The sequence below is a fragment of the Spermophilus citellus genome (assembly GCF_964194105.1).
Source record: "Spermophilus citellus genome assembly, chromosome: 3".
In the NCBI taxonomy this organism is placed as follows: domain Eukaryota; kingdom Metazoa; phylum Chordata; class Mammalia; order Rodentia; family Sciuridae; genus Spermophilus; species Spermophilus citellus.
This window is the reverse complement of record NC_138184.1, coordinates 101,943,781-101,956,172: the sequence shown is the minus strand read 5'-3', so window position 1 is coordinate 101,956,172 and position 12,392 is coordinate 101,943,781. Positions and strand designations below refer to the sequence as shown.

The 12,392-nt window shown below is 52.3% G+C and overlaps 1 protein-coding gene across 1 annotated transcript in view; it reads right to left on the bottom strand.

The window, feature by feature from the left end:
* The window catches only part of TMEM132C (transmembrane protein 132C), a gene marked incomplete at its 3' end in the record, with an annotated part of 269,362 nt that extends 257,711 nt beyond the window's left edge, over positions 1 to 11,651 (bottom strand). Inside the window, exon 1 of the mRNA XM_081286496.1 lies at positions 11,410 to 11,651. Coding sequence (XP_081142622.1) covers positions 11,410 to 11,494 — 85 coding nt within the window. The 5' untranslated portion in view covers positions 11,495 to 11,651. The remainder of the gene's footprint in view (positions 1 to 11,409) is intronic.
* Positions 11,652 to 12,392: the final 741 nt, after the last annotated feature.

Below are 12,392 nucleotides of genomic sequence, written 5' to 3'. Positions count from 1 at the left end.
TGGGCCTCCAACAGGATCCAGGTCCCAAATGACCAGCCTGGGTCTCCAGCAAGGTCAAGGTCCTTGAATGAGCATCCTGCATCTCACAATGTCATGGTCCAGCATGACCAGCCTGGGTCTCCAACAGCATCAAGGTCCCAAATGACCAGCCTGGGCCTCCAATAGGGTCAAGGTTTCCCAAATGACCAGCCTGGGCCTCCAATAGGGTCAAGGTCCCAAATGACCAGCCTGGGTCTCCAAAACTGTCAAGATCCCAAATAATCAGCCTGGGTCTCCAACAGGGTCAAGGTTACAGAGTGACAAGCCTGGGTTTCCAACAGGGTCCAGGTCCCAAAGTTGTCCAGGACAAAAATTCGAGGCCCTTTTTCTTGAAACCTTTTAGTATGTTTGAATTTGTTTCAACATAAAAACAACCACAAATAGTCAACTGTCACCCATGGTGTGCAGGGGACGTTTATCTGCATTGAGTCACTCTCAGGAGGAAAGAGAACCCAGTGCAATGATTCAAGTCCCTCTATTGATGGGACGGCTTATGGAGAAAATAAAACGCCATGCTGTATATCCAAGGACATGAAGGAGGGGACAGCACCGTCATCAGAAGACGGAAGAGGGACACAGTGTTGCTGTCCCTTGTGAGAGCTGGAAACTTGCACAGGAGTCCCCAGTTGGAGACACACAACAGAGGCAAACAGGCAGAGAACAAGTATCCGGCTCTCTCTTCTCCTGCCCCAGCCCCCACTGGGCTCCACCAAGGGGAATCGATGGGGCACAGGAACCAGCAGGTGGGGACCAGCCTGCCAGGAGCAAGCACGGCAAAGGATGCGGTGGTGTCCAGAGGGGAGGGGTGCAGGTGGACCCTGCTCAGGGGCCCTTTTCAGTCTCCACAGGGCAGTTTTCCAGCCTAGGTACAGATCCAAAGGCTGAGGGTCAGTGGGAAGAGCCCCCGTCTGCCCAGTGGAGCAGGAGTTCAAGTGGCTCCGGCCCCAGGGAGGCCACACCTGGTTCTCTCCTCCCTGCTGGAACCAGCCCCACTGGACCAGCCTCATGTGGACCTCATGTCTCTGCCCTGGTGACACAGTCCCACCTCTTGCCTCTTTCTGGATTTGCCTCTATTGGGTTGACAGGCGAGTGATAAACACCGTTTGACACTCCTGGTCCAGGCAAGTAGGACACCAGCTCCAGTGGACACCCTCCCCACGCAGCCTTGCTGCGCACACTAGCTCAGGCGCATCTCTGAGGAGCAGAGATGCTGCCTGTCCCAATGGCCCCTCTGTCCCCTGCCTTGCTCACGCTCTTCAACATGGAGACGCGGGAATGGTCAGCATCTCAGGCAGAGCCCCATAGGACATCACCCAGTGACCCTCTGCACCTCACACACAGCCCAGGGGAGACTCAGAGCACACTGTCCTATACTGACCAGGTCAAGCAGTTCCAATGTGGGCATGTGAACCAGGCAAAGCTGGTACAGGAGTCTCCCCTTTCCTGGGATGATGGGAAAGGGCATTTGACCCTCAAGACTGTGAACCTGGAACCTTGACACCAGGCATCACCACATGGGACCTAAAAATGAAGCCAGGCCAAGTGAATGCTGGAAACAAGTCCAAGGTCCTGATCAAGCCCTGCCTGCAGCCTCACTGAGTCCCTCTTCATTATCCCCAACAGTCCTTGGACCTATTAGGCACCTAGGGTCTATGATCTCAGCAATTCTTACATTCAATATTAGGAGGTCCTACTCAAGGGTGTCTTCTACTAGTTACGTGGAGTTAGGTCTTTCCTGTGGCTGGTATTGGGGACCCATGATCCCCAAGAATGAACCCTCCTGCATTTCAGAGAGGGACAGAGGAGAGAGTGACCCCACAGAAACCGAGTCAGCAACGTGAAGATGTCTCCTCTGGCTGGTGCAGTCAGGGGGGCCTGAGTGGTCAGACAACAGGCAGCACTGGCACTTCGCTCACGGCTCTGTGCCCTCCACATTTGTACCCTCAGGAAGGTCCAGCAGAGGACATCGTGAGCTGAGCACCTGAATGGGAAGTCGGTCAGGGGCCCCGAAGCCAGCCTGCAGCTGCCCTCTGCAGAGGGGGTGGGCAGTTCTGGTCTCCACCTTAGCTTTCAGAACAAAGTGAGGGCCAGCTCTGCCCATCAGTAGAGGCTAGTAAAAGCACCAGCAGGAATGCCGGGCAGGGGTGTGCCTGCTGGAGAACCAGAGGCCTCCTGCCTCTGACTGAGCTCATAGGGCCTCTACTAGCAGGGTCTCCAGGAACAGACCAATATGAGGAGGAGGCTAGTCAGTCCTCACTGCAGGGGAGTGGCCGGCTGGAGGACAGGTGTCCCTTCCTGCCTCTGGGGAAGCTCAGTCCTTTGGTCTGATCCAGGGGACAAGGCCCAGCCACAGTATGGGGGGCAGGCCACCACCAGGGCAGCAACTGGCCAGAGGAATGGCAGAGCCCTGCTGGGAAGGGTATCTGGTGGACAGGACATGAGAGCAATCAATGGAGCCACTTCTGTGGCTGCAGAAGAACCCCACATGGAGACAGCCCAGGATCACGTTCCCTCGCAATCGGGCGGCCTCTGTGTGCAGCCCGGGCAGGGGGAAGGCCTGGAGCCCAGCGCAGCCTGCGGTGAAGGCTCAGAGGGGCCTGAGGAGGGAGGACTGCCACAGGGCCTGGGCCACAGTCGCCATGGAGGAGAGATTGAGGGCCAGCGCAGGAACCCAGGGCAAAGCGGGCAGAGAGCAGGCGAGGCCCTCCTGGATGTGAGCAGCTGGGAGGACGCAGCGCCAAGGTGGAGATGCAGGAGAAGGGAGCTGGCTCCCCTGGGCCTGCGAGAAGCGGCCGAGCAGCACCTCTGGCTCCCTGGGCTGTGCTCCTTTATTGGGGGATCTGGTTTCGCTGGTCCTGCCTCTGTTGCCTTCTGTCCACAGCGCCCATTTATCCCTGGACATCAGTGTCCTTTGTATCCTCTGCCCCCGTGGCTGGGCTGGAGATGACCTCACCCACAGGTTCCCAGGATTGGTGTGTCCAAGATCTGGCCAAGCAGATAGTCTCATTGCCTGTGGTCACAGTTGGGCCACTATGGAGTGCCAGGAGATTCAACTGTGCAACTTCTACATTCATTTGGGATGTTGTTTTCTTTTGGTTGTATATGCTGCATGGAAAGAATGTAAGATTGGGGCCAGCTGCTGGTGATACTGATGAAGACCTCAAAATGAAGCCAGAACAGAGGACAGAGAAGCTGAAAGAGGAGAGTAAGATCATCCAGTGACATTGCATGATTCCTGGATCCAACTATGCCTGAAGCCCACATGGATGTCTCAGTTACGCCATGCTAAAACATTTAGTTTTTCATTTTGGCTTTGATTTGGTTTGCTTAAAGTAGGTTCTTTTGGCATTTTCAACTAAAGGACTCAGGACTAAAAGACTAAATTTGGTGTACCTTCCAAGAACATTTCTATTAGGCAAGGAGGGGGAAAGCTGTTCACAGTGCCTCAAACACAACCTCACTGTTTCCAGTGGAAACAAAACCCCATTGGCAGTGCTGATCCAGTTTACAGGGCATGAGACTTCTGGGTTTTGTTTCTTTGTTACACTGTGAGGTTTTTGTTTTTGCTATTTTGTTTGTTTGTTCTTGAAATCATCCCTAAGCAGCAACTTCATGATAAAACCAGAAACTGTTAACTTTGTGTATGGGCCTGTGTGCGCGTGCGCATGTCGTGAAGGGGGTAAAGCGTCCTTAAAGTCCCTTTATTTTGTGAATGCAAGAATCCCTGGTGCCTCAAACATTTGCTAGTGATTCTCCATGTGCCCAAGTGGGTGGGGTAGCATCCACATTTCTACAGCGTCTGGGACGGTGGGGGAGCAGCAGGAAACAAACCACAGTGAAGCCACAGCGACCAGCTGAGCAAGAAAGATGCAAGAAAGATGCAGAACTGGACAAAGAGAGCTACCCCAAGAGACTCAGAGCTGCCTGGTGTTGGGGTGGCTCTGGGAGCCCAGGGGAGGGGCGTTGGGGACAGTGTCCAGAGCACCGCCTCAAGGCCAGGCCCAGCATTGCCCGCTGCGGCAGCAGAAGAGATTCCCGGGCTCTGCGTGGGCCTGCACTGACCACCTTGCACCGACCCAGCGTCCGCTGTTCTGGCCTAGCCCAGCGCGCTGTTGACTTAGTTGGTGATGTTGGTTAGCTGTAAACATCTGCGGCCTCACTGTGCTGATGGTGTGCTCTTCTTTACCTGCCGAGTCCTACTGTGTGCACTTGTTGGAAAGGGCCCTGGCACATCCTCTCTGAACCTGTGGATGCATCTTACTGAGACAGCAGGTCCTGGCAGGTATTATTAAGTTGGGATCTCAGAAGGACCATCTGGAGGAGAGGGGGCCTCACATCCAATGACAGGTGTCCTTTTAAGTCAGAGGGGAGTGACATGTGGAGAAGACCAGCTGGGGAGATGCAGCCAGACGCCAAAGGCCCCTGGAGCCCCGGAGCTGGAGGAGGCAGTGCGGATCCCCCTGGGAGACACAGGGCCTGCCACGTCTGGAGCCTGGGCCTCGCTGTTGCATGCAGCTGCCCTGATGTGGTCCCTGCCAGGCGCCACAGCCCTGGAAAACCCACACACTGCACCAGGAGCGCGAGCCCACCCGTTCACTGTGAGCTGCCTCACCCGACCGAAGGGCACCTGGGGCTCAGCAGAGATGCCCCCCACCACGGTCCCCACTGTCCAGCAGGCCTGGGGCAGCGGGAAGGGCGTCCTGGGCTTTGCCTTCAGCGACCACCCAGCCTCTTAGGTAAGAGCACTTCTCCTCTTTCCTCGGAGGACTTCTCTTTCCCCTTGGATAGGAAATGTGGGGGACTGTCCATCAGGCTGCCTCTTCTAGACAGAGGAGGACCTATGTGACCTGGTCACACCTCTGACTGTACCTTAGAAGCACTCACAGATCTTTAAAAGGATCAAAAGTGATCCACCCTCCCCTCACCTACTCCTTGCTCTGCTACCAAGATCCCCACTCAACCATGTTGGGGCAGGTCTGAGGATTGGTGTTTTTTTATTTTTATTTTTTTAATTCTCCAGATGCTTCTAAGGTTCAGCAAGGTTGTGAGCTTCCTTCTCTCTGGAATCTACAAACTGAGCATAAAAGTGAATAAAATGACTGAAGCCCCATATCAGTCAGGGTGCCCTGCAGAAGGCAGGCATCAGCGACCCCGAGCAGGCAGGCTCTCCTCTCAGGAAACCTGGCCCTCCAGCCTGCAGTGTTATGGTGAGATCCCCATCCCTGAGGACTTCCTTCCTAGGTGGCCCTCTGACGTTTTGGCTGCTAACAACCAAAGACTTCTGACCAACTCACCCAGGAACCGGCAGAACAGAGACTCAAAATGAAGTCTCTGCTTCTCTGACACAGACTGTGGTCCCCCCACCCCATTCGTTCATGAGCAAACCCTCACCCCACTGCTGAGCGCACAAAGTTTGCTGAGAAAGAAAGAAGTGTTTCACAGAGAGAAGAGAGGATCTTCTACACAGAGCCTTGGGACAGCTCTAGGAAGCCAGCCATCTGCAAGTGTGACGGTCCGAACACACCTATATGAAGATCATTAATTAAAGAATGTGTGCATAGTGCAGAAGAGGAGAAATCACCCCATTGGAGAGTAGCTGGAACTCATTGTCTCGGAGACTTTGCTAACTCCCCTGATGGCTGGGGTGGACATCACCTGTTTTCTCTCCTTGAAAGCAGCAACTTCTCAAACCCTAGGGTACACTATGCAGGTAGAAGAGAGAATAAAATCCTGCAGGGAAAATGATTCCAAGGATATCAGAAGTGCCCTCTCAGAAACAAGTGCAAGCCAAGTAAGTGTGATTTTCATTTTTTATAATTATGCACAAATAATCTCTAATTGACAATTCTTGTAGCCGCACCTATGGTGTAAGAGGGTGTGTGCTTGAAAAAGAATCACATGAACAGGAAAAAGCCCTGGGAATATACGCTTTCAAGGTTCCTGTATATAACATAACTCAAATATAAGCTTTGATTAATTAAATATGCACTTTGTAAACCTTAGGGCAATGACTAAAACTTAAAAAGAACTCTAAGTAATGAGCCAATCATGGAGATAAAATGGAATGGAATCGCAAAAACACTTAATCTAAAATCAAGCAGAAGAAGGAGGGGCAAAAAATACAGAACAGATGGGACATGAAGAAACCCATGAGCAAAATGTTGGCTCTTAATGTAAATCTATGGATAATCACATTAAATATAAATGGTCTAAACACAATGATTAAAAGACAAAGACTGTCAGACTGAAGGAACAAGTGAATGGGTTTCGGTTGGGACTGTGTGCTCTCTGCAAAGGTCGATGCTAAACAAAAAAAATGGAACATGAACGCTACTCGAAAGAAAGCTGAGGTGGCCACATTAATATCTGAAATGGACTTCAGAGCAAGCAATATGTCCAAGAATAAAGAGAGGCATTACGTTATACTAATGGATGTGATTCAACCAAAGGACATAATAATGCAGAGGGTACAGTGCTTCAAAATAATCAAAGCAAAAGTTGGCAGAATAAAATTTAAATAGACAAAGCCACAACTCAGAGATATGAGCATTCTCAGGAACTAAGAGAACAAACATATCAATTGGAATATATAGAATCCTTTTGACCTTGAGTCAGGCAAAGACTGCTTAGATGGGACACCTAAAACACAATCATTAAGAGAAAAGATCAATCAACTAGATTCATTAAAATTTAAAATCTATGCTCCTCCAAAGATGCTATGGGAGAAAATGTCTGTAAAACAAAACCTGATAAAGAGCTTGCAGCCATAATATACAAAGTACCCTCAAAGGTCAATAATAAGAAAATAAACAACCAATAAAATATGGGCAGAATGTTTGAAAAACACATTTCACCAATAATAAGAAGAACAATTAAACACAAATAAGAATATTCACCACTGTCAGGAGTAAAGTTAAAAATCTCAACAAAATACCCGCTGCCCATCTACCAAAATCAAACAAAACAAAATGATAATATCAAGTGCTGATGAAGATACAAAACAGCTGTGACATTTATCCACAGCCTAGAAATAATGAAAAACCTTCAAACCACATTTTAAAATGAGTTTGCAGTGGAATCACTAAACTGCCTAGAAATTCCAAGAGAAATGAAAACACATTGATGTTAAAAACATGTTTGTGAATGTTCACAGCACGTTTACTGCACCATCCCTTTTTTGGCTTGAAGGAAAAGGCCAAAATCCAGGGGCAATTCAGATGGGGGGGTTGCTGGAGGCTGGAATGGAGGAGGGAGGTGACTACCCAGGGGCAGAGGAGCTTCTGAAGCTGATGGAAAAGTGTTATACCTCCATTGTGCCACATTTACACTCTGTACAATGCACAAGGATGGTACATTTGTCAAAACTCACTTGAAAGGGTGAATTTCACCCTATGCAGTCACACCTTAATAAACCCAGCTTTTAAACAAAGTAGATGGTTGTAAAAATGTCTGTCAATCAGCCATTCCTTTATTCCATTAATTCAGTAATACTCCCCTTTACTCCAATTAATACAGCAAGGACTCATTTTTATTAACCTTGCTCTTCAGGCCTGCAGATGTGTGCAACATCTAATACCCAGAGGCTTTCTTTTCCACTTACGCTGTTGCCGGCGCTAACTAGAGAGTTTAGGCTCTTCCCTGCCTGACTCTGGTCACCCTGGTGATCAAGTGTACAGTGGGCCATGAGGACCAGGCAGGTGAGTGGGGGAAGAGAAGCGTGCATAAGCACCTTCAGAGAGGGACATACCTGCTCACACGGGTGCAAAGCAGCCACATGGGAACTTGTGCCTGGTGATAGCAGGGTACGTGCACTTTCAAGGGAAGCTGGAATTGATTATTGTTTTTTCAGGATCAATAAGATCATTTATGTGACCACCTTGGCAGAAGCCAAAAGAGTATCTGATAGCATTTTTGCATGCAACTTCTAGTGAAGTAAGAATGCAATCTTTTCTATTGATACATAAAATTGCAAGTAGTTACGGAGTGCAACAAGATGCCTTGATAGATGTATATATGGTGGAAATCCTGATTTGTATATGTGACTTCCCCTGTTTTCAAATGTCAGGAGCCTATTTTGGTATTTGCAAATATTATGTGGGCAAAATGGAATTTGTCTGCAGGCTGTGGGACCTGGGAGCATTAGTCAAGGATGCGGATTAGAGGAGAGATCTGGCACCCACCAGAGCCTGATGGTTAATCAGAATGGCTTCCAAGAAGACAAAATAAGCTCCAGGAAGCTGGAACGCCACAGGAGTTCCACCATGAGGGATGGGATGGGATTGAAGGGTGAAAACGTGAGCCTCCATGCTTGATGTCCTGTGCACACATCAAGCGTGGGCAGGGCAAGGTGAGCTCGTTCCCTGGTGCCAGTGGGACCCTGGGCAAGCTGAGGAGGACCTCCCACCCCAGCGACCTCCTTGTCCTTCTCACATCTGCAACAGGTACCAAATCCCTTTTCAGAAACCCCCAATTCCCAAAGTGCTGACGAAGCAAGGGTCTGGCTGGCAGTGGGTGTTTAAGTCCCTGGATGGCCAGCTCCAAAGTGCAGCTCAGCTCTGCGGGGTCTTCGCCCCCATCTGTGACAGAGACTCGTGTTTCCTGCAGCTTACCCATGGGCACCACAGAAGGGCACCACTGCGAGCCAAGCACAGGAAGGCATCTGCTAGGAATGTGCAACCTGGTCTCTACTCTGTATCTTGCCATTCAAAGACTTCCATAATCCTAGCTCTTGAAACATTTTTAGTCCCCGGATTTCAGAAAACAGACTGTGGTCCTGTATAACATTGACAGTGCCTCACAGGTGACCAGCCACCTTCACGAGCTTCTGAGTACCCCCAGGCCACCTGCCCTTCCACCTGCTTTTTAGGGCCCCAGGTATCAAACCCCCCAGCTCAAAGATACTTTGCCTCAACTCACTCGTCTTAAATCTTAAGAAGAGATTCCTTTCTTTCAAAACTGTCCTAATTATGGAAACTTCTAAGAACCAGTATGTATTTTCTGAGCCCTGACAAATTGCAAAGCTTCTTAATTCATAGTTGAAAATAAACATAAGTTGGTATTAAACATTGACCAGTGGGTCTCAAGGATTCCAGAAATAAGCAAGTAGATCCTCACAAAGAAAGACTTAGAGGGTGGTTGATGTTGTTGTTGTTGTTGTTGTTGTTATGATAGCACAAATTTAAAGAAGGCTCATTTGCTCTTACGGAGCAAGTGTGGAGGAATCAGAAGCGAGGATGGATGGAACGGCTGCTTTTGATCACGAGAAATGAGCTGCAAAAACATTTCGCAGAAGATGAACTGCAGACCCTCGCAGAAGATGAACTGCAGACCCTCGCAGACCTCAAACCATGCACACACACACTGTGAAACTACAGCGAGGACAGAGAAGCCCACCAACCACATCAAGGCAGAACCAGGTGGCTTTGCTATAGGGTGGACTTCCCTGGCTTCTGATGTTCATCACCCCACCCCCATCCACTGCTGGTCCTGGCTCTGTATGCCCACTAAATAGCTGCTCCTAACCCCTCTACGTGCATGTCGGTAGCAATCACTACTCCAAAACAAAAGTGAGATCCTGTAGAAGACACAGATACACACACACACACACACACACACACACACACACACCAAGAATGCAGGCTTTGAATAGGAAAAGCCCACAACTTGTTTTAAAAACACAAATGAAGTCCTCACCTGATTCAGACCTCTCAAGGACATAGGGAAGAAAAGGGAAAGAGGGCTCTGCTCTGGCTCAACCCAGCCAGCCAGAGCCCTCCAGGAAGCACCTTCTGTGCATTAGGTCCTTTGATCCCAAAGACCCTGGTGAGAAATGCAGAGAAGGGCATTTCCAATGACCACTTTACATTTGGGGAAACTGAGTCCTAGAAACACAGGGATCTCGAGCTAATAGCAGAATTCAGGGCAGGCTTCTGGGTGTTGGCTCTTGCAAATAAAAAAACCGCCCCCCCACAAACACACACACACACACACAACACACACACCCTCCAAGTGCACCACTGTGTTCACCTGGGGCAGTCTGGGGAAAGGAACCACATATAAAACTCAAAGGCACCCAGTTGGCGGGTCTGGGAAATTGTCCCCTCCAGGAAAGCAGCTTCCTCTGGAATTTCAGACAGTGCAGTGAGTAATGACTTTTGAAAAGCAAACCCTGCTTTTTAACATCAATTGGCAAGTTGTCTCTACCAATGCATTTCCAGCCTGGCCCGAGAGGGAGAGTTCTGTTCTGCTATGGGGTAGATTTGAGGTTGCACTTCTTCCCAGCCCCAGAGCCAGCGCCTGGGGCCCCGCCCCAACCCACTGAGCGAAGGCGCAGGACACACTTGTGCATGCACACCACAGCTAACCAAATGGACCCCAGACCCTCACAGAGCCCGGGCAGCAGGAAGTCCACTGAATCCTCTCCCCACTCCCGCACCCCGGGACCCCTCAGTTGCTGTGGGCACAGTCGCTGTCCCTGCAGGGCCAGCTGCTCCTGCAGCTAGGCTGGGGACCATCTCTCACAGCCCTGCCAGACCATGGTCCCCACATGCATATAATAATATGGGCGTGATTACAGCAACAGCTACCTTTTGTGAACCCTTCCGCAGCCCTACCTTGGTTCACTTGCACAAATCTCAAAGACCTGTGGCAGTCATCATCCCTATCGCCCCAAGGAGGAGGGGACAGAGGTGAAAGCCCTCCAGGGAGAGAGCTACTGGGGAGCCAGCCCCAGTGAGAAGTGCACTCATCCCCATGCGCGCTCCCAAGCCATACCAGGCCTAATTTGGGGTGCCTGGAGAGAGTCCCAGGTTTCTGCCAAGCTGTTGTCCAGGTGAGCAGCGCGATTCGTACGCGTCCTTTGGTGAGCCACCATGGGTTCTAGGGACCCAGCGTTTGCGGAGAGGGGTTGCAGAGAGGGGCTGGATCCCCAGTACCCCTGTCTGACCTGGGGATGCACGGCTGGGAGGAAGGGGCTCAAAGGACTGGGCTCCCCTCTCAAGCAACCCGGCTCAACAATGTATCTGCTGTAGCTGGAGGCTGGTCCCCGCGGAACTTAGGAATGGGGGACGCGCTGAAAGTGCCCCCTCGTCACGCCCCCTCCTCACCCGGGAGGCAGCACTGGGTCTGGGGTGGTCTAGGGTACTGGGTTTGGAGCTTCTGCACCTATCTTGTCCCAGCCCTGGCGCCCAATTGGATCCACCCTTCTAGGGAAAGGGCTGCTAGGCGCTCCGTGGAGGGCTCCTGGTGGGACCGGCGCCCTTGTCAATGTCCCCACTGCACCCCCATGTTTAGGCTCCCCTCGTCCGGCCTTCACCGGGGCCCCGTGGAACTTCGCGATAGCCGATGCCGTCGACTCCCGCCTCGCCTTACCTTTGCCCAACAGCGCGCTCAACACCAGGCTCAGCGCCCCGCACAGCGGCGCCGCCGGCCGGGGGGCCGCGCCCTCGGAGCGCATCCTGCTCCCGGCCGCTCACGCCGCCCGCTGCCAGCCCGGGGCGCAGCGCCCGCCCGCGGCCCCCGCCGGCTGCTCCATGCCCGGGGCCACCCCGGCAGCCGTGGCGTCCTTTCGGCTGCTTCTCGGCGTCCACGCCGCGGCGCTCCGGCTTCCGCGGCTGCTGGCACTCAGGCCGGGACAACTTTTCCCCAGCAGCCGCCGCAGCCGCTGCCCGGCGGGCCCGCCCCCCGGTCCCGCCCACCTCCGCCCCCGCCACCCCGCCACCCCGCCCAGGCCCCGCCCACCAGGCCCCACCCCCACCCTGCCCGCGACCCGTGATGAATGGAGGGGCGGGGGGCGGGAACCAGGAGTGCGCTTGCGGGTGGGGAGGACCCTGGAGGCGGGGAAAGCGAGAGGAGACCCCGAGGGCAGGGGGCAACGCGAGCACCGCGAAACACCGTGTTCGCAGCCGCTTGCCTTCGTGCAGTGTCCTGCCCAGGCACCCTGCACGCAGGATGGAGCTAGACCCTCCTGTCGGCGCCTCCTGTGCTCACTGCGGGGCCCGATGGTCGTCACACCCCAACGTCAACTTCAAGCCGTTCCCCGCTTTAGCTCTGAGATCTGGAGCCATCTGGATTTAAAAGTCACATGCGGATGCCGGGGAGGATCTCCCAGACGCATTATTTAGCAACGTTCAGGGCAGGAACTCGGATGGACACCGATGCGCGTAGGTGTAGCATGGTGCGTGGAGAACACAAGGCATCAGCAGTTTCAGGAAGGGGACTGGACGAAGGGTCGAAAGAAAGACTCATATTTCACTGCATATCCTTTCATGCCGTAGGGTTCGCACGTCGCGCCGCATGTGTTTTTTATTAACTATTGGAGGGGGGGGGGGAACAAAACAAAACCCAGCTTGCCG